Source organism: Parus major, chromosome 1A (assembly GCF_001522545.3).
Source record: "Parus major isolate Abel chromosome 1A, Parus_major1.1, whole genome shotgun sequence".
NCBI classification, from domain to species: domain Eukaryota; kingdom Metazoa; phylum Chordata; class Aves; order Passeriformes; family Paridae; genus Parus; species Parus major.
The window spans coordinates 41,594,540-41,621,820 of record NC_031773.1 but is presented as its reverse complement, the minus strand read 5'-3'; the positions used below and the strand labels follow the sequence as shown (position 1 = coordinate 41,621,820).

Here is a 27,281-nt window from a genome sequence, read left to right as displayed (position 1 = left end):
AAAAAAAAATTCTTGTATAAACCTATGTTTTTTTAACTTTCTCAGGTTTGTGAAATATCATTCTCTGATCCCACAGGAGGAACAGATGGGTTGTCCTTGTACAAAATATGGTATCCACCTGCACTTCATTAGAGAGCTGTATTTTTGTACATGCCACACCACAAGATCACCATGATGACATAGCAGCTTCAGAGAACAGCGTGACTAGGGCTTTTTTTTTTTCCCCTCTTGTTACACAGAGGATCTGGCAGACTTTTACCTCCTGACACTGTTTAGAGCATATATTGGTCGATACAGTCTCCTATTGCATCTGCTCTGGGAATTAAGGAAAGCAGCTTGAAGGCAGTAAGGTAAGTGCTGCTGCATGCTTTAACCGTAGTGTTCAGCTGTTTAAACGTAGCTGCAATGGGAATGTGAAAACATGACAGGATAAGTTTGCCAATTTGTAAATTGAGCACAAATCAACAGTCGCTTAGTCGATTCACTTTCTCAGTTTCCTTAAAACAGCTTCACATATTTTGTACATCAGTGTTGCAATTTTTTACAGTCTGATTTGTTCTGCATCGGAATAAGATTTGACATACAGTACAAAGAAGTTTGTAAGAGTACTCACTGTTTACTTTTTCATTCATAATATTAGTGAGAGCTCTGTAAAACCCATTTGCTAACCATTTTACTTCATTCTACAAAAAGACAACATATCCTGATGTCTAAGTAATTAATCACATAAACAATGAGAGGGAAACAGTAGGTATTTTTAAATTTGCATTTAATTTTAAAGCCCATTTTAAATAGACTAGTAAGCTTTTAAAAATATAATCTTTTGCAAACTGTGTAAGAATATAAGCCACAGAATTAATATTGATTGAGTCTTAATTTTACATTTGTTTTGCTTCACAATAACTTAATGATTAAGGAAATACAGACAAGGTCATAGTTTGAATAGAATTTCTAGACTAATATAGCATGCATTTCCCAAAATCATGGATTTACCATGTTTTGGCAAGTTTCCTGAGCAATTTCACAAATATTTTCACAGGTATTTTGCAACACAACTGCTTAGAACAGGCACAGACATTCAGTTAAAGCATGTTTATGTTGTAAGATAAACATCTAAGAATGTATTCTGATCTTATCTTTTGGATTCATGCAGTTCAGTGCAACAAGCAAGCATGATCTATTAACCTTTTACACTTCTGACAGCAAAACATTCAGCTGCCTGAATGAGAAATGCATGAATAAAACAAGTTAAATAAATTTCCTATTTACTTCACTATTTTATGTCACACACATGACCATATGCCCTTGAACTACAGAATTGTCACATAAATTCTAAAAAAAATTATATAAATTAATTCAAAACATTTGCTATCTAACATTTTAATTATTTCCAGGGTTCTGCAGAGCAGTAAAGATTTGTACACTATTTAAAGGACTGTAAGACTATGATATCAGTCATGAAACTTAACATTACAAATACCATTTGAAACTAGAAGAAAAATAGAATTTGAATTTAAAATGTCTATGTTATTTTAAAACTATAAAATTAAGGAGGTGTGTAAAAAATGTCACCATCAGACCAGAGAGTGTTATCCAAGGATTTCATTATACTCTTTTTATACTTTGAATACAGAAGTGTTTGATTTCCTTTCTTTAATGTTTAGTACCTAAATAGGACCAGATTTTGAGATTAAATGTGTTACTGCAGTCCTTGCTTTCAGATGAGCTGTACTTATTCATTCCAGCAGGGGACTAAAGGTCGAGCTCATGTTCATGTTGCATGTTCTCATGCAGTAATGAAAGACAGGCAAAGAAAATTACACTGACAACTAATATCTCGATGATTATCCTAGGGTTTGTAATTAGGTAAATGTGATGGGGCCATGGAGATGATATGAAATCAGATTCCTTTCTCAGGGAACAGCAGCTTAATATCTAGCAATGGGAATTTATGGGTTATTGAGTGGAGGTAACATAAGAATATTTTTTACAAATTCTTTGTGCTGTACTGCATGAGATCAATAGGCCCTGCCTAAATGAGATTGTTATCTCACTAGAATATGACGTGGCTTTTAAGAAGTCAATAGAAGCAAAGACGTTTAGAATTAGGGAAAATGTAGCTATGGCCCTGCACTTTAACATTAAGTCTACTGTGTAACAATTCCAATAGAAAGACTAGCTTACTCTGCTGGAAGATTGCCCAGATCTGAGATCAATGTTGTGGTCTGTTTGCAGACTTCACATACTTTCTGAAATTCCTTAAGAGAAAAAGGGTTTTAAGGATTTTCTTAATCCTCTCACTGTCTGAACAGTAGTTGAGCACTTGCAGCCTGCCTTGTTTTTCACTGGTGAAAATCAAAGTAAGCTCACTGGATTTATTGATTCTAGAGCTACTTTTCCAGCAGAACATCTATCTAGCCAGTGGGAGGCACAATCAAGATACTAGTCTTCATAGATTAATTGGCAACTTGCAGAGTACTGATGAGAAAGCTATGGCCTTAAAAAGTGACCCCACTTATACTGAATCACAAACATCCCCAAGGACACCAAATGTCCTTTTTCTGTATGTGAACTGAAAGACTGACTAGTGAACCCAATGTTTTATTGGTCACTTGATTTAGAATAAAACGTAACAAACACCTCTGTTGTATAGAGAATTTGCAAGAACATTTTCACTACCTGAGATTCAGTCATTTCAGGTCCACTGCACACATATGCAATACTGGTTGTTTGTCATGCTAAAAATAATATGCTTTATATTTCTATTAGTTCATTCTTTAGGTGGCCATGAAACTTAGTGGACCATGCTTTACAGAACATAATCCATGAGAAAAGGATCTTTCAAGCTGCACACAATGCATGAGAGCATTACCCTCACTTTTAACTTCCCTGTCTCTTCCAAACTTAAGTCAAATAGCCACATGTTTAGATATGAGACAATTCAGCACATTAGGAACACTTGATAGAGTTTAAATGGTGGAACTGCCTCTGAACATGGCCTTCAGCAAAACTGAAATCTTCTGTGGCAAATTTAAAACCCTTGTACCTCATCATCTTTCTTGGACTTAATCAATGAATGCAGAATGATATAAAGAGAGTTTTACTTACAACTGCAAAATGGCCAGAAATTTTGCATTACAAAGGAAGATTACACAAGACAGGGGAAGTAATATAGCAGTTACAATGTAATACTAAAAGCCCAATATTTTGTTCTTAATTAAAAACCTTAAATAGGAACTGTAATTAGTTTTTAATTATAATTTTTACATGGGAAAAATTTAAATATTGCTGAAAGAGATAAAGAATTAAAGTCTTGGTTATTCCCTTTCACCATACAGGAACAAGACACGTTAGAAAGATGACTTTAAACTCCCTACCTGTCTTTCTGCTGTTGATTAGTGGCATTTTTTGCCAATATGAATACGGTCCTGGAGATGATTATGGCTATGACCCTTTTGGGCCATCTGCAGCAGTCTGTGCCCCAGAATGTAATTGTCCTTTAAGCTACCCTACTGCCATGTATTGTGACAATCTTAAGCTGAAAAAAATTCCAATTGTACCAAGTGGAATAAAATACCTCTATCTTCGAAACAATATGATTGAAGGAATTGAAGAGAACGCATTTGACAATGTAACAGACCTACAGTGGTTGATCCTAGATCACAACCATTTGGAAAACTCAAAAATTAAGGGAAGAGTCTTCTCTAAACTAAAGAACCTGAAGAAACTTCACATTAACTACAACAATTTGACTGAAGCTGTTGGACCACTTCCCAAAACACTCGATGACCTGCAATTAAGTCACAACAAGATCACAAAAGTCAGTCCTGGTTCATTTGAGGGGCTGATGAATCTGACTGTCATTCACCTCCAGAACAACCAGCTGAAAGCAGATTCTATTTCTGGGGCTTTTAAAGGCCTGAATTCACTTTTGTATCTTGACTTAAGCTTCAATCAACTTACAAAGCTCCCAACAGGACTGCCTCACTCCTTGCTCATGCTGTACTTTGATAATAACCAAATTTCCAATATTCCCGATGAGTACTTCCAAGGTTTTAAAGCCCTGCAATATTTACGTTTATCCCACAATAAATTAACAGATTCTGGAATACCAGGTAATGTCTTCAACATCACATCTCTAGTTGAGTTGGATCTCTCCTTCAATCAGCTGAAGAGCATTCCAACTGTCAGTGAGAACCTGGAAAACTTCTACCTCCAAGTCAACAAAATTAACAGTGAGTTAAATCTGCACATATTCATTAATGTTTATCACAGACTAGATATTGATGGTTAATGCAAGTATCCGAAATAATAGATGAACTAGTCTGAAAAAATAGTACCGTTTAGACTGTTAGCACATTGACACTTAGACCTGACAGTTGTCCACATTCATGTTAAAAGACTGATATTTACCTAGTAGCCACATTAACTTAAAATGAAAAATTTATGCTTTCATAGTAATGTGGATTTTTTTTCCTCAAATTCCCATCTTGTGTAACTTGGAGTAACTACATAGAAGCCAGTGGAATTGTCTTATACAATTCAGAAAAAACTGAAAAGTTTGATCAGTGCAAAAGATGTTCAGAATTCTTATGTTGAGAAAAAGAGAGAGATGTCAGGTGAGGATCTGACTATGGTAACATTTCAGGAGCTGGTAATCAAAATGCTGGAGGTAGGAGAAAGGGAGAGGACAACAAATTCACCAGGTAGCAGGCACAAGATGCAGTGAAAAAGGTACATTGAAGTAACTGCATTTGTTTCCTTCCTCCCTTGCCTCACATAGTATCCCTCCAAACCTATCTTGAAATCCAAAGAGCTGTCCCTGTTCCTTGTTTTCCCTCCTGTTTTGCACGTCATATGATCAGGTAGCAAGTTTTCATATGATCAGGTAGCAAGTTTGTCTCCATTCACTTATGATTTGAAAAATGTTCTTTCTGAAGTGAAGAAATGCCACACCTTGCATGAGACCATGAAGGTTTCTGCTGAGACAGGGCTTTTACAAGACTGTCCCTGGCTTGACAAGGAGGTGTTGCAGAGCTGGAGAGGCCCCACCACTGCATCAGAAATTCTCCAGCTGCACCCCTCTCAGTGGTAGTCCCTGATGGAGAGGGAGATATGCCAAATATAACTGTGGTTCCTCAGGAGAATTTATATAATCTTGCTGGTTGACATAAAGTAAACCACAAAAAATCCTCCCTTCTGTTTGCCTACTTGTATCCATCAAGGATTAATAGTATTAGTGTTAGCTACCCCATACATAGCTAACTCCATGGAAATCTAGTCTTTAAAACCAAATTTTCTTAGTGCAGATCTTACCAGACTGAGGGCAAAATATTTTGCAATGTTTTGTATTTACTATGTTTCATTTTTCCCAGTGGCTTTTTTCTCTCTAGTGCATCTCAGTTTCTTGTTTTGAGATGAGTGAAAACAACAAGTTAATAATTCCCATCTAAGGCACTACATACAGATATCTATGGAACTCTCTCAGATATTCTGCCACTCCTAAAATAGCTAGCTATGATGATTATTAATTTCTCATGGGATATATGAAGCCCTTTTCCCTTCTTAGGATGATCTGAGCCCTCTGCAAGATACCTGAGTACCAAGCTTGGCTGCTATTCATTTTTCTGAGGACATCAGAGTCAAGGACTATGACAACAATTTTAGCTTTTTGTGGAAAGTTGCATTTTCAGGGGGGTGATATGGGGAGGGGACGTTCACCAGCTACTGCTACACTATCATTGCTACCCTATGGACTGATGCAACAGAATTATGACTTACTGTTCTTTTTTTCTTTACCATAAAATCTAGCGGACTTCAAGAATCAACTTTTTCAGTTATCTAATTTCACAGACATAATATATAGTTCCCTAAGGTGTTGATTGACAATGTGAGATAAAAATTAATTACAAATAATCATTAATATAGGTAAATCAAAGCTCTGGGATTTCACCATTCATGACGCCTGACCTACAGCCATGAGTATTTTGGAAAATTGAGTTGATTGATCTGTGACTATTTAAGCTTCAAACCAGCAACCAGCTCCTTTGTTTAATAAATTATTATAATTTCCCAGTGATTTGTGAAAGGATGACTATAAGCTAGACCAGCTTCTGTTCCATATAATGGCCTATGGTACACATATGCAGTGAGAGGCTTTTGTCTAAGGAGCAATAATAATTTGTCCTCAAATACACAAAAGGTATAATCTTCCAGTTTATGCTTATTTAGTTTGAAGTTTTCATTATACTGAGACCTAACATAAAGATATTTCTCCAGAGTTCTTAACTTTCTATGTCTCACTTTTTCTCAGCTACCTCCAAGCTTGTAATTAACATTTATATTTGTCTAAAAAAGCATAATCTGGTTCCAACCTTGTTGATATTACTGGAAAGAATATTTCTCTAAATTACTGTCCATGAGTTTCACCATGGACTTGCTAAAGTCATTATACATTGTTATTCATAAAAAAAAATCTGTTTGAGAAATACCCTTATTTGAGTGACTCTGAGTTTTTTGAAAAAGAACTGATGAATAAACACATCAAAATATGTAGAGCAGAATTTGTTTTGCCTTAGTATGTTCTGTTTCCCTCTGTATTGCAAGAAGCAGTGGGTGAAGCAGACAGCAAACTGCTCAGAAAACAAATTCAAAGTAACTCCTCTGACTTCTAACTAATATATTGAAGCACATCCATTATATTGATTGTGGGTGTAAAATCTACAGTTTTATCTAATGTACTGGATGCTGGTTGGATCTCCAAGCTAGAATAGGACCATGGAAGATTTAGAAAAGCCTTTGCTTTCTCCATACCTCAAACCTAAACTGTAGTTTCTAAGATGAAATGTCTTTAAGATGCCATTATTTTTATATTCACACACATGCACGTACATACACACATACAGACTTGTGTTACAGACTCCTCTGAGAAGAAAAAAACTCTGCAGGATGGAAAATAAAAAAACAAGAATCAAAGAGGTTCAGTGAAACAAGAAGAGGGTCCAAAGAAGACCTTCTCCTTATTTCATCTGCACTTGTAAGGGATCAAGGAGAGAATTGTTGTTTCTGCATGAAACCCCAGGAAGTAATGGGGTTACTCCATGTAAATGGAGTATGAAAGGGAGATGGGAAAGCGTTGCAGAGGACAGTTAAGAGACTATATATAGAATTATGAAGGTGCTTTATGGTCTTTTATCTGGCTCATTCCATCAGTACCCAAAGGAGTTTTTTAACATGGCCTGTTTAGAAATGTTTCACATGTGGCTAGTGGCCAACACACCGACAATAACGACTGTGGGACTTCAGATGCTGTTAGGATTGCCCACTGTACTGTCAGATGGAAGTCCAATTTTCATCCAGTCCTTCTTATTCTCTCAGCATCTGGCTTATGCAGGAATGATGTGTTGGGAGAATATGAGGGAAAAAATCCAGGTAGACTGTCTTTGAACCTGAATTTTATAAATTCAGGAAGATATTTTTTCACCTGCAACATTAATTAGTGTAACAAAAGAGGAAGTAAAATACTGATATAGTTTGTGCCACATTCTATTATGTTATTCTAAAGGATTGCAGTTCTCCACACAGATAATGCAGGTTTAAGCTCATCAAGTGTGCTCACAAGAGCCACTGGTCTTATTTTCTGCTACTAAAGACTGCAACTAAAATGAAACATTTTTAAATTTGTTTTAAACAACTGATAATTATATGAAGAGTATAAAAAATTGACCATGGGTCAAATGATGTGGACCAAATATTGGAACAATATCCCACTGAAGTCCATGACTAAGTTAATTTGACTTCTGTGAGGACAAGATCCTCATCCACTTCCAAAGTGGTTTTAGTCTCATAAAGTCAGCACAGATCAGAATTTTGTTATCACAGTTACATTTTGTGGTTTACATGTATGAGGTTTATGTCCTTTGAGTAGTTAATCTGTGATCCAGCTTTTATAAGCACATCTTCTTTTGCAACCAAATGTTAGCATTTATGCTCAGAAGTAATAATATTTAAACAACCTAAAATTTAAATTTATAAAGTTTTAGAATGTTTGTCATCAGCAAAAATATACTTACCAAGTCATTCCTGAATGACAAGAAGACAGAAAAAACTGACATTACAATTAATTTTTTAAAAAATTTTACAAATTAAACCCAAGTTATCTGAAGAAAACTGGAACTAAATAGTCAATGGTATAGCCTATAGCCCAAGACAATGAGTTAAAATCTCAAGAATTTGTTTTCATTCAGCAAAATGCTACACAGACATAATCTTATAAACATCTCTCAGATCACATGATCTTACTGAACAAAACTCATTAGTTGGCTTCTACTGGTACATTCTGAACCAGAAGAATATCAGAAATAATAAAATTTTTACTGCCCAAAGGATGCCATTCCTCTCTCACCCTTCCAAAAGAGGGCTGCACACTACACAAAATCTGGGAAATTGCTTTGATTTGCTTTAATCAAATTGTAATCAAGATCTGCCTTTTAATTATATTTCCTTAATTCCTGTTCAAAAAAAAAACTTATTTTGTGGAATATATATGAATCTTTACTCACTCTTAATATCATATCTCTGTCCAAAATATTACGTAAGTTCTTATGCTCTAAAGAGCTGCCTGCACATTTACACTTTAATCTAATTTAGTTTACAAAAACCATGTTTCACTAGTGATAGTAAATTATTGTAATGCAAGTCCTGGTAGAATCCAATTAGAAGAATGTTAATCCTAAAGTTTATAAGAAGGTAGGAAGGGAATTTCCTTCATTTCCTTTAATACTACAATTTGATCATACTTTCTTAGATTGAGTAGCCACGAAGAAAAGATACATAAGGTGTGAGCTATGGAAGGTAAAGCAAATGGAATTTAATTTTGATAATGCTAATTTGATATATCAGAAATTATGAGATGCATGGATTCACTGAAGGAGTCCCTTTAACTTTTTTCATTATTTCCTGTGTGAATTCATCCAATGCCAGTGTTCTGAAGAACAAGTCTCTCAGACTGCTTTGTCAGTAGTTATGGAGCTTCTCAATAGATTAATCCTCTATCTGACTCTATCTGACTAGGAAACACAGGTGGGAATGAAGACACTCTCTGCAAAATTACACAGTGTGGTTTGCAGGGGACATCAGATTTATTCACACAAATTCCACCTTGAGGATAGATCTTCTCTGCATGAAAGAGGTCTATAATATATGGGTATGTGTGTGTTCTGCATACTGAGCAGATAATTTCAGTGATTCATATAGTTTCTAGCTTACAGTTAATACTGATCATAGGAAAAGACAGATTTCTGTTCAACATCTATCCGGTGCTACATGAACCAAATAGTACTTCAACTGAATAGAGACCATTTATAACACGATAAATAAATTATAATAAATATAAATAGTTTACAAGTATTTTTTGCATTCATACTCATCTTCTAATCTTGTTGTGGAAAGGTTCAACTGCAAAATTTAAATGTAAAAATCCTCAACCATAGACCCAAATTTCATTCTGAAACAGGTAAATCAAAATGGCACATATAAAATATATACAAAATACACAGATAGTCATTGGACTTCCTGTTCTTTAAGGTAAAGCTGTACCATGGTTTCAGTTTCTCCAGAAACTTTTTTACTTCCTTCAATATCTTATATAAAAGTTTTACTATTCCATTGTAATGTACACAAACTGACTGATTCCTCCCTCTGCATCTCTTTTTTTTAAAAAAAAGATCAATTTTTTTTTCCCTTTTATCTAAATGCCTGATTAGATCTCTATGTAAAATCTGAAGTCTAAAAGTCGAATTTGTACTGAAGAAAATGGCATTTGAAAAACTCAGTCTTGAAATTCTGAAACTCTTACAACTAACAGAAAGAACCTCTCCCAACTCAAGTGCCAATAAATTTTTAGGGGTTTACATCAGTGCAAAATGCAAAATATTTAAAATAATATAATAAGTTATGGTCATAATTTCCAACTGAAATTAAAAAAAAAAAAAACAGAAAAATAATGGGTTTGTCTTATTTGTCCTAATTATTCATGTTTTCCTCTTATTTCTGTTCTCTTCTCTTCAGAGTTCCCACTGAGCAGCTTCTGTAAGGTGGTTGGACCAACAACCTATTCCAAGATCACACATTTGCGCCTGGATGGAAACAACCTCACCCGGGCTGACCTGCCCCAGGAGATGTACAACTGCCTTCGGGTGGCTGCTGAGATCTCCCTGGAGTGACACACCTGTGATCATCCAGCTCCCTTCCAGGGGCAGGGACTGCAGGAATAACTCACCATGATAGTGCTTTAAAATTAGGATATGCCTAAAAACAAGTGTCAGTCTGCATATTATCCATTCTGTTTGTTAATATTTAGCGTGGGCTCGGCAAGCTTAAGGGAATGTGTGCATATTTTTACAAATGGTTTTATTTAGAAGGCATGAGAATTACCAAATCTGGTGCAAAATATGCCTTTATCTAGCCAGATGAGTTGAGGTAAAAGATTCATCTTCATAAAAATCTATATCCATGCATGAAATACATGCCAGCATGTTCCAGACTCACAGGGAAGTCAGGTGGGATTCATGGTCAGTTATAGTGAGCAGTATGGGCTGGCCGGTGTCAATACAAGATTCCTGTCCAACTTTCTTAATTATCATGCTTTTTATGTTTTGTTACCCACTGCTAAGGAAAAAATGATTTAACAATATATGAACAATTTAAAATTTGTGAAAATATGTATTCAGAGCCTATGAAATTGTTAAATTAATGGAATACGTGAAAGAGAACAAGGAAAAAAAAATATTCAGGTTAAATAATTGTTTACTCTTCTTTTTTGTCATACTTTCATTTAACTTTCATGGTAAGATTTTTATTCATTGCTGATATAATTGTTATTTCAAAGTAAATCATATATACAAATATTTTTATTCAATTACTTGCATGCTATTTTTAACTAGACTGTAGAAAATAAAACATACCAAATAATGTCCTTTTGTCCATATCATTGACAACTGTGTTTCTTTCTTTTATAAAATAAAAAAAAAAAAGATTAAGACAAGAAAATCTAAGCTATTCTATTATTATTATTAAAATTTATTGTCAGGTTAAATAAACTGTTTTCTCTACTTCAATGTTTCAATATGTTTGTACACATAATTTCACATGTACCACTACGCTTGTGTTGACCAATAAATCAGTGTCTTAAGAAGCTTGCAGCTTGGGAATCATAGCACCATGAAAACTATGAAAACGTGCAAACTGATGTTTCAGTATTGTCAAAAGAACAGTGAAACCTCTCAGAAACCACAGGTGGTGAGTACAGTGCAGCTACATGTGGTAAAGACATGGTAGGATTTTCTACCCATAAATAAATAACCCAAATATTGTCAGCATCTTGGAACACACTAAAATAAATGTGCTAGTAATTGAGAGCTGTAAGTGGCTTGCTTGCAAGTACAGATCATCCCACGGGTACTATTTTCTTTTCAACTACTAGGCTATTAAATACTCAAACAGAAACTTTGCTGGTTTCTATAGCAAAACCAGAAACTATCACCTCTGAAATAAACCCCAAACCGATTCATACCAAACCATTCAGTCAACACACTGCCAATTCCAGATGTTCAAAATCAAAACACAACTCACAGAGAAACCTGGGACCAAAACAAAAGGAGAGATTCATAATAGAATAGAAATATTTTCCTCTTTATTTTTTTTAAATTTTGGAATTCATAAATGTTACTACTTTTTTACCCATATACAGGAAGGATTGACAGTAAAATTTGTTACAAATTGGCTAGAATTTTCATTGCAGAATGAAGTCTAAATCTGGGCTTTTCTGAACACATCAGAGTGGGAATCACTAAGGAATAGCACCTAGGCATTGTAACATAGAAAAAAAAAAAAGGAAGTGCATGCAAAACTCTGCAAAGTAAAGAAAAATCTATGGGAAATGGTATTTAACCATTTCCAGAGAGCTTTTAACCCATCTGTTCCCTCCACAGAAAAGTATACTAAACACTAAGACTTCTAGAGCACAAACTGATAATGAGATTTGTCACCTGATTGCTGCAATCTAACAACACAACAGAAAAATATTATTCAACTTGTTTCAGCAAACCAATTACTTGTTTGCAAAATGAAAGAGTATGGACAGAGAGAATGAGAAGAATACAACTCATAATGGATTAGAACTTGTTAAGAGTACTTCCCTCACACTTTTTCTTTCCAGGTAATTCCAAGGTACTTCTCTTAGCCTCTCTGAATATACCACATGTCTCAGTCCATGTTTTATTGCAGTCTTCCACTGCCTAAAAGAGTGACACAGAAAAAATGTCCAGTTTCAAGTGTATGGTGAAAGGGAATGGAGGCAAAGAAAAAGTTCTAGACAGAAAAATTTTAGCTGGATATATAAAAAAATTCTTCACAGTAAGTTCATAAAGCACTGTCACAGATGCCCAAGGAGGCTCTGGACTCTCCATCCTCAGATATTTTCGTAACTTGCATGGGCAGTTCCCTCAGGGACAGATTTGTCTTTGGAGCTAGCTTTAGTTTTATAACGAGGTTGAACTAAAAAACCTTCAGGTTTCTTCAAACTTATTTATAATTTCTGTGAACCTGTGATTCTAATACTAGTAACCAAAGGGGAACAATATCAATTTTAATAGCCAGTTCTACAGCTGAAGAGTTTAGCATGAAATTCATGTGGAAAATTTCTTGTTTCAGGTTCCAGTCCATAATTCCAACTCTTATGATACTCACAAAACCTTAACTCAGCTGACATTTGGGTATAGATTCCATAGGCAGAAACAGTAGAATCTTTATTTTGATAACTTTTCTGGCTTGTGCAAATCTGCTCCTATTTTTACACTTGTGGTTTGCTGAGTAATGGCAGGGAAATCAGAGATCCATCCCTGCTGACTCTCCCATGTGGGACAGCACTAGCAAACGTGCCAACATCTTAATGGACGATGTGCTCACAGAGGACATTTTGGTGGTGAATTTTTTCACATCTGGGTACTGGTTACAAGGCTTTCCATCCATAAGAAAAATAACTTGATTGGTAGGCCTTAACACTCACAAAGAAATAGCCCTCTTTTCTATTTAGTCTGAAAAGTTCAACATCAGTTAGTACAGAGAAAGAAAAGGAGTGCTAATTGCACTTTAGGACACTCACCTTGAATGTAGAAGGGTCAGGTCCAAGTACCAGGGCAAATTACCATTTCATTATGTAAAGAAAACAGCTTTAGAGGCTGGAGCAATTTTTATCACACTATACCCCTTTTCTGAGAAAAGATTGTGATTGTGGGCTAAAATGTACATATTGCTACTCTTTAGTGCTATAAACCTGGTGCTTCGTGGGTGTAATTGCTTCTACCTGTTTTAACAGGTGAATTATCTTCATTTTCATAATTGGAATTCTTAATCTACAGATCAAACGACACAATATTTTTAACAAGTTTTAATTACTAGAATATTTTTTTTTTAAATATAATCCCTGGTACATGGTATCTCTGTGGTATAGCATACCTTTTTATTCTGAAATACTTAAAGAAAAACAGAAAATAATGTCTAATTAAGAAGGAAGTGAAGACATGAGGTAAATACATGAGAGGAGAAATATTATTTACGGTCCATAGTACAGTGTAGAAACAACGGGATTTGTTCAAATGCACCTGATTTCTAAGGAAAAGGAAAGATGCTGCACTGTGCAAAAAAAATGCAGTTTTGTCTTTATTCTGTGAATCCCAGTGTGGGGCAATGCATACAAGTCTGTCATGGTATTTGGTCAACCTGACTAGAGCACACATTCAGATAACTACAAAGACACTTTGGAACCTATTAAATAATACTTGTAAAAATATATTTCTGCTTAAGATAATGCTTTCATTGAAACATGCATAATGTTTCAGACAGAAGTACTGGAAGTCTTTATAAATTTCATACCTTAAAAAAACAATTTAATAATAATCTGTCTTTAAGATAAACAAGTCTTTCAAAATTCCTATTTCCATCATCTTTCCAGTATCACATCATGTCATTTTTCCAACCATCTTACTATGCACACTGGTTTCCAAACTACATTAACAACTGCTTCTCAAGCTTCACTTTTAGATTTCATCATTACAGCCTTTCTGCTGTCAAAAAAATTTAAAAAGTAAGACCAGTAAGTTCTCAAAATTATGTACAATGCTGCATTGATTTGAAGAAGAATTTGTGATTATTTGTGTTAAAAAAGGAGTTTTTTTTTTTATTGAGATTCCTAAGTTTGGGTAAGAAGAACCATCCCCTGCAATATTATTATTCCCACCCTTGATTCAGAAGAAGGAAAGGTGTGTTGCCTCTAATGAAAATCACAGCCTTGAGCTGAGGTGTGTATTTTACAGAAAATGCAGAAGGGAACCTGGCATTTACTGCTGGGATTCCCAGCTGCCATCATGACGAGCATGGAACCATCTAAGAGAGGGCAGGTAGTGTTGGACAACACCCTGTTGATTATTTAGGGTTCTTTAGGTCATTGTTTAGGGCTCTGGAGCACTGCATGGTGCTTGGACAGGGATGGGTGATGAATTCTCCCTGGAGCTGGGTTCCAGAGCTGTCTTCAAAGAAAAAGGTGGTGTCAGTTTGAATCTAAGTGCTGGGTGTTGAAGAATTTCATCTACACTATAAAAGACCTAGTTTCAGCATGTTCCATCTGAAAGGATAATCAGTGACTGGAGCAGTCATGGTGAGTGAGATTTGAGCTTGAATTTGGGACTCTGGAAGAAAACTCAAGTGCTCTGGGAAACGCCAGCTCTTGAAAGCAGTCACTGATATGGCAACTTAAGAAAATAAAAATCACACAGTCTACTATTTAATTTCAGTATTTCCCAAGAGTATCTGCATTAAAAATTAGAGCAAAATTACTACAATTAATGGAAAATAAGAGCTGAGTTTTCATATAGCTTATTCCATTTGGCTTTTCTTTCTAAATATTTGAAAAGCCTCTGAACCTTGAATTTCTCATGTGACAAAATCACTGTAGCAGACCATCACTGTAAGTGGAATAAAATATTTTTTTCATTAAGTTGTGGAAGTTCTCTTTTACGTAACCCTTGTCATTCGTTTTAGAGGAAAGAACTTTGTATAAGTTTAAACTTCTTGAAATGCATTGTCCTACTCTGGGGGTTTAAAATGAAGATGAATTAAAATATTTTGGGACTTCTTTAACAAAAGAAGAAAATAAAAAGAGAAGTTAAATTAAGGATAAGGATATAATTAAAGGATAGTAAAACCGGTTTGTTTTCATTATCCTTGTTATCTCAGAATATGTAATCTTTGATGGTCTATAACTCAAACTGTAAACTGCAGGTTTACAAAGTGGGCATCAGGTCACTAATACATGTTTTCATTTACCATTAGTTGGCTGGAAAATATAAATCATCTAAATAGCTACATGTGGTCCCAGCAACTCAGTATGTGTGTGTAACTGATAAATGCATGTTAGATATTTTAATTTAAGATACATTTAGCATTTTAAAAATTGAGTCCCAGGGTAGGATAGATTTGTTTAAGTGTTGAAATAGTTGAAAGCATGAAAACAAAGTAAGCAATTGACAGCAACATTTACATAGTAGGTAAAGCAAACCTAGCAAGCCAAGACAAATACCAGATCTTGGCATTGTGTCATGGAACCTTTTTGGTGTCACTGTGGTAAAGAATTCAAAACAGAGAGAAAGGGAACAGAATGCCAAAAATTATTTAATGAAGCATATTCAGGAGACCAATATATTTCCCATAAAAGCTGAGCCCTTTTTCAGAGTTGTTCTTTTCTGAAATGTGTTGTTCTGCAATGATCTCTTTCAGCTAAGCTACTCAGTTCCCACTGTAGTTTTGATAAGGGAGTGAAGTTGTGCAGAAAATAATCTGCTAGAGTTTTGTTTCTGGACTTTCAGAATGAGATCTTATCTTCCTAAATCCTATATAAACAAGATGTCAGGTGACATCTCCATTTAGCAAATTAAGCTAGTCAAACTGTTCCCCAAGGTATCTTTGAGCAATGTATTCTGATCTAAACTGAAAGCTCCCCATGTAAACTCCCTATATGTCAGCTGCCTGCATATGCACAGAAAATGCTTATTTAAATAAGAAATGTAATTTCTTCCACTAGGAGATCTAAGCAGGTAATTCTAGACTTGTAGAAGAGGTGCAGCATTCCTGCTCCTAAATCTGTTTTGTTTTAATTTCTTTTGTTCACTAGGAATGATGTAGAGCAAAATACATCCATAGGAGCAGAGTCTGGAACATCTGGGCTGGTCCTTTGATCTGTCTTCAGTGTCCCTTGGGCTAGCCTGAAGGGCTCAGTCATCTGCTTTCTTTTAGACTCTTTGATCTCGCTGACCTTTTGTGGCTGTTTTTTAAAAGGAGCAGCAGATATTATTAATTGAGATATATCACTGTCTGATGGTCAGGGAACCTCTTGGAAATAGAAGTTTTGTCTTTTTGACTCAGGGTAAAACTCAGAGCAGCAATGCAGAAAGAGAGAGACCACTACATGCCTGTCATCAGAAGTGAAAGGGGCAGACTGAATCCTGAGTAAAAGCACCCTTAGAAGATGTTTGGAGCTGCCATTGGAGCATAGGATTAAGAATACACAAACTGAACTTACTGTCTTCAGCTTCTGAAGCTCTACCTTTTCTCTAGTAACCATGAAGATAATTCAAGAGCCTGTTCCAGATGAACTGGTTGTCCTGTAGAGCAAGGCTCACAGTTTTTAGTGAAGTAGTTCCCAAATTTAGGCACCCTGGATTGCAGCCTTTGCTAAATGGAGCAATCTACAGGGCTAATGAGTAAGCTCTGCTTGCAGTGCACTCCTGGGTTTTCTGGTGATGAACTGTACACATGCTTGATGCTTAACAGACCTTGCTTCGAATTCAATCTGAGACATATGGCAGCCATTACTGAGAGAAAGCGATGCATTTTTTCACTGTCAGCAACTCTGGCGCTAAAACAGAGCAACAGCTCCAAACAGCGCTCCCAGTTGTCCATTTCTCCTCCCAATGGATTTTCTGTATTTTTTACTCTTCTAGTCTTGCTCAAGGTTGTGAGCTGTTTTAGTTTCAAGCATGTACATTAGTCCTCTCAAGGAGGTGTTACTACCCTCTGCAGTTGTCGATGCTCCTCACTTTTTTATACTTTTTTAATGCAAATTCTCTTGATTAACAGTGTGGATTGAAAGGACACACGTGGAGTAGAAATCCTGTAATTGCTGCAGACGCTTTTCTCAAACTAGAACAATACCAGCAGTATCTCTTAGAAATTATCTCCAAAATTCAGGGTGGGTATCCACACTATTTTTACTGCAATATTTTTTCCCGCTTCTTTTTATTGTTGTGCAAATATCTTTCATACTGTTACTTTTTGGGAGATTGCTCATGGTCTCAGGAGCATTTTGTGTTTCACTAACATTTGCCTTTGATCACTCAGCTTCTCAAGTTAAAAATTACCTCATTAACACAAAATTGTTAGCTGTCTCTTACTGAAAATAAGGTTCTGGAAAGAGTCTCAGGTTGGATACGCAAAACAAAAGGTTTCCCAAACCATTAGTCATTTTTGAAAATCTTGGCCATGGTCTTTTATTAGTCTGTAAAACTTTATCACCATAATGTGCAACCTTTAAATAAGCAATATTTACACCAGATGATGGAGGACTGAACAGAATAAATGCATGATATGTGCAAAATCTTGAAGGTTTCATGGCAGCCACTGCAAAATCTGCTTAGACACCCAGGAAATCACTCCTCTCTGCAGAGATATTTAAAAAATTTGTACAAATTGCAGTCATCACACTCTTGCTTCCTGATTTTGAGGACATTACTTGCCATTGCTTTCTGCCTTGTTTGCATCAGAAGAAATGGAATTTCACATTATCGAGAAAGTCTTAGAAAATGTACTTTGCTATTTTCTTCTCCTAATGAAGGACTCCCCCTTCGAATGGCATGGAAAAGTGTGTTAGTAAGGATCAAATACCTGGCTCCTAAATCCACAAAGGGCAGATTGTGACCCCTTGCTGAACAGTATTTCACACAAATACTGCCTGCCACAAGGTAAACAGCAAGTCCCTTTGCCAGGGACTTCTGTGACAACATAATGAATATCTGGACATGATTAGCAGGTAAAAATAGCAGGTAAATTCAGACCACTGTGGAATGTAAGATAAACCAATATTTTCTGTTGTTGCTAAATGTAAACATCTGTCATTTAAGTGTGTAACAGCAGATATCTGCCATCAGGACTTGCAATTTTAGACCCTTCAGTGCAACATCCAGGATGAATACTCAGATCATTCTTTAAGGGCAAAGAGACCTCAGGGCCTCCATATTCTCTCTACTTTGTGAAGATTTAGCACAAAAGCAAACCAGTTTTATGTTTTAACAACACTGCTTGTTGTTTACAAGAATAATAGATGCACTTTTCATAATGTGAAGCCTCACAACGGGACATACAGCTATTTTAAATTTCACACAGTGGTGCCTCTGCCTCTCCCCAGCTCCCTTAGATGGACTCCAGTTGACAAGCATTGTCACTAATGTGGGGTACCAAATCTGCTGCAGGAGGTCCAAGGCTCAAACATTTTAAGTTCTAGGTGTTTAAAGTGACACTCATAATGAAAATAAGTGGGTTTTATGGCTTTTTTTCCTATAATTACTACATCTGGTTAAAACTATAACTTTTATATTTAGGTATAGATATGAATTAATTTAATCTAATTTAAATTATTAAAATATTCTACTTGGTATGCATGAAGGAATCAGTTTTACATCTCCTTTGTAACAAATCCCTGCTAATCTTTAAGAGGTGTTGAAGGGCCTGGAGTTCTAGTAGAGTGAAACTAGAAGAAACTAGAAGCACTTATTATATTTTTAAGTACATACACAATGCAAAAATTACTTACGGTAAGGATGCATTTTTTCATAAACAAGAAACATGGTGGTACAAACATATTCTCATGATAAAAATTTATGACATGTTTAACATCAGCCTTGCTACCCATGTAGTTAAGGTTTGCCTTCCTTTTTTGACTACTTTTGTCTTTTCTGCTTCTAAACATCTTTTGAGACATTCTGAGTTTAAGAAGCAAGGGATTAAAAATTATGAAATGGGTCTTTAAAAGTTTTATGGTTAAAATCAAACGGTAAAACTGAATTAAAACAATTATGCAACTAAGTTTTAAAACTAATATAACTCAATAAAAGTACCATGATTTATTTTATGTTTTCAATATTTTTCATTAGCTTTTCCCTTAAAATATTTATGTCATTGTTCTGGCTTTGAACACGAATAGCTTTTCTGATATGAAGTTGTTAATTTAAGTTTGGACTAAAAAGGAGAACAAAAATCTTCCAAGATACTTAATGTGAGAAATATGTGCCTGTCTTAGGAGAGCAAGTTGGCTGCAAAGAGTTTGCTTTAGATCAATGATAAAAGAATATTGCAGGAGGCACTGGGGAATATTATGACTTTATAGAAATATATGTAAATATCTCTCTGAACAAAAGAGAAGAGGTAAGATTTAATCTTTAAAGAACTGAAAATACGTTAATAAAAAATTCTTAGCAAATGCTTTTGCTCTCTTCTTCTCCTAATCAAGAATTTTGTCTTTAAATGGCATGACAGCATCTGCATTTAATAAAAATCAAATAAAATATTTCCGTAGAAACAGATGGCACTGGTTTTAATTCTTTGTGGCCAATTCAGGTATTATGAGAATGAGTTATGATGTAAGTCAGCTTTGCATGTAAAGTATCTTTTAACAAAAATGTTGAATAAATATACATTTTGGGTTACCTGTTTCATCTAGGCCAGCTCCCCTCATCTGCTAGAACCTAAAAAATCGAATGCCTTCAGCTCTGTGGCTGCTTGATTTTAAGGCCAGGATTTCCTTCTTTCCCTGCCTAGGTGCTGAGGTGCCTTGGCTGTTTCAGGGGTTAAAAGCTGTAAGCACTGATGCGTATATATGAGGCTGTATTCCTAGAACACGGCTTGTAGCCTGACTCAAGCTATTACAGTCTAACAACAGGGACCAATAGAAAGAGAAGAAGATCCAAGAAAGCTGAGGTAAGCCCAAACTCTGAAATAATGTCAAACTAGAAGCAATAGCTAATAAGGTGTGCATGGAAATACATCTGGGAATACTAGCATGCACTTCCAGTTTTATATGCTGCTAATTCTTAGGAGGACAGGAAACAAACACAGTGGTTAGCAGCCAAAAGCGGTGAATTTACAGTGATTTCTAACTGGCTTCAGATAGCTCCAGGAGCTTGACTAACAAGGTAAATTTCTTTATATCTATTTTTTAAGTGTTATTAGGATGATGAATATTTACAGAGTAAGAAGGTTGCAAATTCACTGTGTGAAATAGAAATGCTATTCTTTAGAAGTACTTTATTTGTCCCTTTCTTTGGAACGTTTCCAGATAGCAGTTTCTGGGGCTGGAAAAGCTATAGGATAGCTATAGCACTTGTTACTGCTAATGACAATGTTGAAAACTAATAAATGACTACATATCATATTCAGCAACTGAACTGAACTCTTAACCTTACTGATGCATTAATCCTGTGAGAGAATTTATTATCTATTTAAACGCTATTTTTGCCAAGACAAATCTCCTCATTTTGACCAAAAATTTCAGCTATCAGTCTTTTACCTTTACATTTCAAAATGCTTGTTAATCTTCATGAGGCAGTAAACAAGATAACAGTTTGTAAGGCACTGGTTTTGTGCTACACAATTATTTACTTTCTGAGTAAATTATCAGTAATGTTTTTGTTCATAATTTAATAGTGGAAGAGGCTAAAGAAACCAAATAAGTAAGAAAAATAGTTAAAATATGCATAAATGCATATGAATAGTTTGGTTAGGATTTACTGTTTGTGGACATATTTTGGTTAGGATTTATTTTTTGTGTCATTTAAAGCAGGCTTTTGTTTTGTCTGTTTGCTTTAGGGGAGGAAATTTGTAACTTTGGATATGAGAGAGTGAGGCGGGGAATGGATTAGTCAAACATATTCCCTCCAAGCTTTTAAGAACATGCCCAACAAACAGCTGTTAAAACACTATTTGATCTTCCACTTTTCAATGAAGACAAAAGACCCTGGAAAATCTGATCCAGATGCCATTATAATTTAAGAGAGAGCAAAAATAGAAAAGAGGGTATGATTAATTCTAAAAGGAGGAACATTTAGTACAGTAGTATTTATATTATCATGATAATATTATCTTTTCTGAAGATCAACCATTATATAATGTAGATTATAGGTCTGTACAGGAAAACTTACACAAATTTAAAAGAGGTGTTGATTTATTGTCTAAAAATTATGCATATTTTCATATTCTTTGAAATGATACTTGCATGAACACCAGTTAAACTGGTAGCCAATGTGGCATCTAAGAACCAGGGAAATATTTATCAACATATAGCAGAGAATTGTTTGTGCCTCTTATTTTGCTTTTCAGTTTTTCATTAACAGGATAATACCCTAGAGGACAGAATTTGGCTGTTTATAAAGGAAATATTACTTTATATGCAAAACTGTTTTGTTAAGCTAGTATGCTGCTAGGGAGCTTTATTGAGAAACAGCTAATTGGTTTTTTTCCCCTTCCAAGGAAAACACCATGATTCTAAAAGTCTATACAAGCCTTTTGCTCTTATTCTTGGTCAATTCCGTGTGGACTCGAACTGTGAGACAAGTTTATGATGATCTGGATCCTGACCATTGGTCTCACTATACTTCTGAATGTCCACAGGAGTGCTTTTGTCCTCCTAGTTTCCCCAATGCATTATACTGTGATAACAAAGGACTTAAAGAAATACCTCCGATTCCAGCAAGAATTTGGTACCTCTATCTTCAAAACAATCAAATTGAAACAATTTCAGAGAAGCCTTTTGTGAATGCCACTCATTTGAGATGGATAAATCTGAGCAAGAATAAGATCACCAACAGTGGAATTGAAAGCGGTGTGCTGAGCAAGCTGAAAAGACTGCTTTACTTATTCCTTGAAGAGAACGAATTGGAAGAGGTGCCTGCCCCATTACCAGTGGGTCTGGAACAGCTGAGACTAGCTAGAAACAAAATCTCCAGAATCCCAGAAGGAGTCTTTAGCCACTTGGAAAACCTTACTATGTTAGACCTGCACCAGAACAGTTTGTTGGACAGCGCTCTTCAAAGTGACACCTTCCAAGGACTCAACAACCTTATGCAACTCAACATAGCAAAAAATTCACTCAAGAAAATGCCTTTAAGCATTCCAGCTAATACACTCCAGCTCTTTTTGGACAACAACTCCATCGAAGTTATACCAGAAAACTACTTCAGTGCAATACCCAAAGTGACTTTCCTTAGGCTGAACTACAATAAATTATCTGATGATGGTATCCCTCCAAATGGGTTTAACGTTTCATCTATTCTAGACCTACAGCTGTCTCACAATCAGCTCACTAAAGTTCCACCAATCAATGCTCACCTTGAGCACCTTCATCTTGATCACAACAAAATCAAAAGTAAGTGTGTATTGCCAGAGTGGGACCACTCAAAACCATATCTAATTTAGATGTCTACTTAACCATAAAAATGCTCTTTGAGATAAAGTGATTAAAATCATAGAATCATTGAATTTGGGAAGGAATGGACCTCTAGAGGTCATTTATTCCAACCTTCCTGCAAAAATGCAGAGCCCTATCCAGCCTGACCTTGAAATTTGCCTGGGATGGAGCATCTACCACCTCTCTGAGCAAAATGTTTTTGTGTTTTACTGATATTACAGCATATTTGTTCTGCTAAGATTTATGCCCTCAAAAGTTTTCCATTTTGTATAAGTGAGCTGAGGTTTTGTACCCAAAACAACAGAAGCTGGTTGGCTTTAATAGTTTCACTTCCAGGACTGTTTCCAAATTCATCCACGTACAGAGGGGGTCTGGTGGTTAGAGACATAACATACTCTGTATAATGAAAGTATCTACTCAGTAAGTTCTTCTTTTCATGACAAAAGCCAAAATAAATATGATGACCTTTTATTCACCACTGCACAGAAGGAAGCCAAGTTTCCATATTTATCTTCCCATCCAGTGATTTAATTGAATACATGGTCCCTTGCCACTTCTTTGTGCCACTCTAGTTCAAAAATATACTAAAAAAATGGTTTGGCTTTTGCACAAAAAAAGACCCTATGAAAGGAAAATACTTATTGGTAGTTTACATTTATTCACAGCATTTGGAAGAATGAAAGTGTGAAATCATGTAAAAAAAAATATTTGCATAACTGTCACATATTTAAGTGGCCTGCAAGAATTCTAACTGTTAATTAGAGTTAAATTTTATGACAGATGTTGTTCCTGAACATATTTAATTGCCTCCTGGTTATTAAGGGATTTATTTTAATTGCTTAAGTGCAAGGCCTCAGGTGCAGATTTTATTCTGTCACTTCAAGTGGACACAAAATTGAAATCAGTGGAATGTAGCCCTTCCAGTTTAAGAACAGTTTTATGTCTAGGTAGTATTTAAAGAGCTGTTCAGTCTTCTTCCTTCCCTGAATAAGTTTAACAAAGCTTAAGACCATGAAAATTAACTTTTATAGTATGTGCAAAATCAAGTCTCATGTTCCAGCGATGCATGATCTGTGAAACTGAGTCATGATAGTTTTCCACAAGTCTTCTATTCCTTAATGTCTTTACCACTTTTTAAAAATCATTGTCAACTTAAGCACAAAACTGTCTTTAGACAAAAGAAAAAAAGAAAAGAATTCTTAGTAACTGAATATAAAATTGCAACCTGATACTTTAAATGAAATTGTATTTTACCACAGAGCATAATTGTTCAAGAAGTAAGGGATAATGACATAGTCTTCATAAAACATTTCTCTAATAGAGAATATCTTAAAGGGCCTTTAGGACTGCAAATAAGAAATGTAATGCCAAAGTAATAAGAGCTGACATTAATTCTGAAGATGGTTTTTGTCTTCTTAAACACAGATCGATCATTATTTTAAGATAATCAATGTGAAAGGTTTGAAAGAAAAATATCTGTAAAGTCCTGATCTGGTTCCTTCACAAAAGAGTCCTGCTGAAGGTTTACTTTTATATGTGTGCAGTACAAGTCCTTTTTATAATTTTAATTCTCAGGTATTCCTTCACAACTGCAAATCACTGCTTTATTTCCTATTGGTGAATCATAGTTACACTGTTGTTATTGCAAGAGTTCAGACATCAGCATTTCTATGTAAATACCATTTGTCTATGTTTTATTGTACATTACTTTGTAATATCAATTCTTCATATAAGTGCATGGCCTTATTTCTCCAGAGACCATTTATGAAGATATAAGGCCTTCTTCTGAAGCCCAGGAAAGCCAATGATAGCCTCATCATTTGTCTCAGTGGAATGAGAATTTCACCTGCAATCCCTTCACTAAGGATATCAATACACAGAGGAAAAAAACAATTCTAATTTTGGAAGTGAAATCAACTTAAAACCAAAATACATTTGTTCCATGGCATTTTAAAACACACATGCTTAGATATTTACCATGGAGATACACTTGTGGGGCTCTGGGGAGTTGTTAAATAGTGGAGAAGAGAATGGTAAAGTAAACAAAGAGAAGATATGAAATGATGATGTAACAAGAGGGCAAGGGTAAGCAGGTGGGACAATTACAGTGCTACCAAAGGACAAATGAAAGGGAGAAAACAGTAAGTTCCTCTGGAAGAATACAGTAGGCTGAGGTAGATACTGTGAACTATTGTTCCACATGTAGAGAAATGGAAAAAATCCTTGGGCCGTGTATCTAAATTTTGTTTCTAAATTATAAGTTTCACTGGAAAAGAAACAGGATCTTCTGCACTTTGTCAGCAGACATACAGTATTAGCCACTAATGAGAACCTCTGGAAGTTTTCCCTTACAGCAGCTCTAGGTTTCATGTTTAAATATTAAAGGACATAAAAATTCTGTTGGCAAGTGGGGGAATTCATCTTCTTTGAATAAACTATCCTAGATTTTTTTATCCAATTTGTGGTATCCGTACAGACCTCCTGCTCAATGGAAAGGGATACACAACCGCATAGGGAAATTCATCCCATCCTAAGGACCTGTCAGTCCCCTTTTGGAAGTGCTCATCTCTCTCTAGAGTTTACAAAGAGAGCCTAAATGGTTTACTTAGGTTGACACTTAACTTCTGTGTGGATCAGTTTAGGCAAGGTGAATTGTTCTGAAAGGAAAGACCTGTTCCTCCTACTTAAACAAAATTCAGTAATAAATCCATGAAGAGAATTGAAAGAAAGAAAAAGAGAGAGAGGCTGTTACTCCCCTGATAGTTTGGATTGGATTTACTGTTTATGGGAAGAGAACAGTAGAACCCAAACCAATCCATACCACATATCATCAGGAAATAACTTTTTCCTAGGCGGCCTAGGTGGTTAGATAACTGCTGCCTCACTTCAAGGCTGCAGTAATTGATCCGGTAAAAATTACTGCAGTGAGATAGTTTCTAGGTCAGAGAAGACAGAGATTTAGGATACACTTGAAGCCATCTTGTCTCTATGAAGAGTAGTGCTGACCAAACAAAGCAGATACTGTCTACTAGATAGTGTTGATTCACCTAAAACATTTAATAGCTGCTTTTGTAATGAAAATTCTTAAACTTTCTGTGCTGTAAATTCACACATAAAAAAAAGTTGTAGCTTGTTCCTTCCAAGAATACCAAAAGCTCTGCTAACATTAATCAAATTTCACAAGATAAACACATTTTAACATCATGGATATAAAAAAAAAAAAGCTTCAGTCCTTGGCCAACTGGATGTATTTATCTAGTTTCCATGACAAAGATAAAGTCCACTTCCAAGATGTTGCAAACATCTAAGCAGTTTTTCAAAATAGAGTGGAGGAAAAATAAAAAAAAATGTCATGGGAAAAAAAAAAAAAAGTTGTGTTGTTATTTTTACTTCATAGCGTTTCTCTGATTTTGGGGATTGTACTCAGATTTGTGCATGGTATCATTACTAAATATAAAGGAAAAATTTTTTTCCTATCTCTTTTTAGTAAAAAAACTTGCTCAAAAAAAAATCTGTTACATACATGTTTTTCATTCCTTTTTTTCAGTTAGTCTAGGGCCAAGATCCTCAAGCAGTCAGATGAATCAAAAAATATCATAATTTGGTCAGAGGAATTGACAGCTTTGGTAAACAAACCCCACTTCAGTGTTTTCTAGAGGCTGTTTTGAGGCTGAAATAAGGCAGCAGTTGACTGACTATTTAACAGCTGAAGACAAACTGTAAAAATCACTTTAGCCAAGTGACAGTGCAGAGGTACCTTGAGGGGACAAAAAGCCCAAGGTATTCAACACTCATTAATGCGGGTAATGATTGAAGCCATAGTTCCAAATTTGATCTGTACAGAAACAAATTATGTGTGATGTACATAGAATTTAGAGGATTTGTTAGCTTTCAGATTAGAAAGAAAAATATCCCACTGCATAAGTTATATTCTTGCAATTAAAACCAACTCCACTTAATAATGTGAGAGAACAGAAAAGTACAGATGTGAAAACTTAAAAACACTATACAAAAAGTTCCTGTGATTCAACACTGCTATGGTTTTGAGTTCAAGATCTTCATAGGGAATATTATCAGCCCGAAATTAATGTGCTGTCATTGAAATAAGATGTTCAAAACCCTTCAGAAGTATTCTTGCCTTGCTGGCTCAAAGTGTGAAGAGCTATTACTCAATGCTTACCATGTAGTTGTCTAACTTAGTATCTTCTTTGTCCAAGGATAAGTTATTCATCTAATGATCTTTTTTCCATAATTGCAGCACAGTAAATATGTGATTCACTGATCCAGATCATATTATATGAATTTATATTATATATTGCTTGCTTTCAATCAACAAAGTATTTAAACAGCAACAAAAGCAAGAGTCTCCCATGCTAACATGAGTGGAAGGTTACTTTATTTGTGTCCTGAGTGAATTTTATCTTCATGAACTTTTCCCATGGAAATAACCTAAGATGTTAATCTACATTTTCAGGTGTCAATGGTACTCAGATATGCCCAGTTTCCATTGCCCTAGAAGAAGATTATGGTTATTATGGCAACATCCCTCGCCTCCGATACCTTCGTCTGGATGGAAATGAAATTCAACCTCCAATCCCATTGGACATCATGATTTGTTTCCGACTACTTCAAGCTGTTGTCATATAAAGATATTGCAGTGGTACTCTTGTACTGTGAGAATGCTAAGATACAAGTTTTGCTGGAATGAAACTTG

The 27,281-nt window shown here is 35.4% G+C and overlaps 1 protein-coding gene across 1 annotated transcript; it reads left to right on the top strand.

Moving 5' to 3' along the window:
• On the top strand, positions 1 to 27,281 carry LOC107205136 (LRR receptor-like serine/threonine-protein kinase FLS2). Its single transcript, XM_015629363.3, has 8 exons — positions 1 to 350; positions 3,339 to 4,235; positions 10,069 to 10,219; positions 16,136 to 16,148; positions 17,191 to 17,302; positions 20,971 to 21,002; positions 21,631 to 22,525; positions 27,042 to 27,281. The coding sequence occupies exons 2-8, from the start codon at positions 3,359 to 3,361 to the stop codon at positions 27,212 to 27,214; spliced, it is 2,253 nt and encodes a 750-aa protein (XP_015484849.2). The 5' UTR covers positions 1 to 350; positions 3,339 to 3,358; the 3' UTR covers positions 27,215 to 27,281.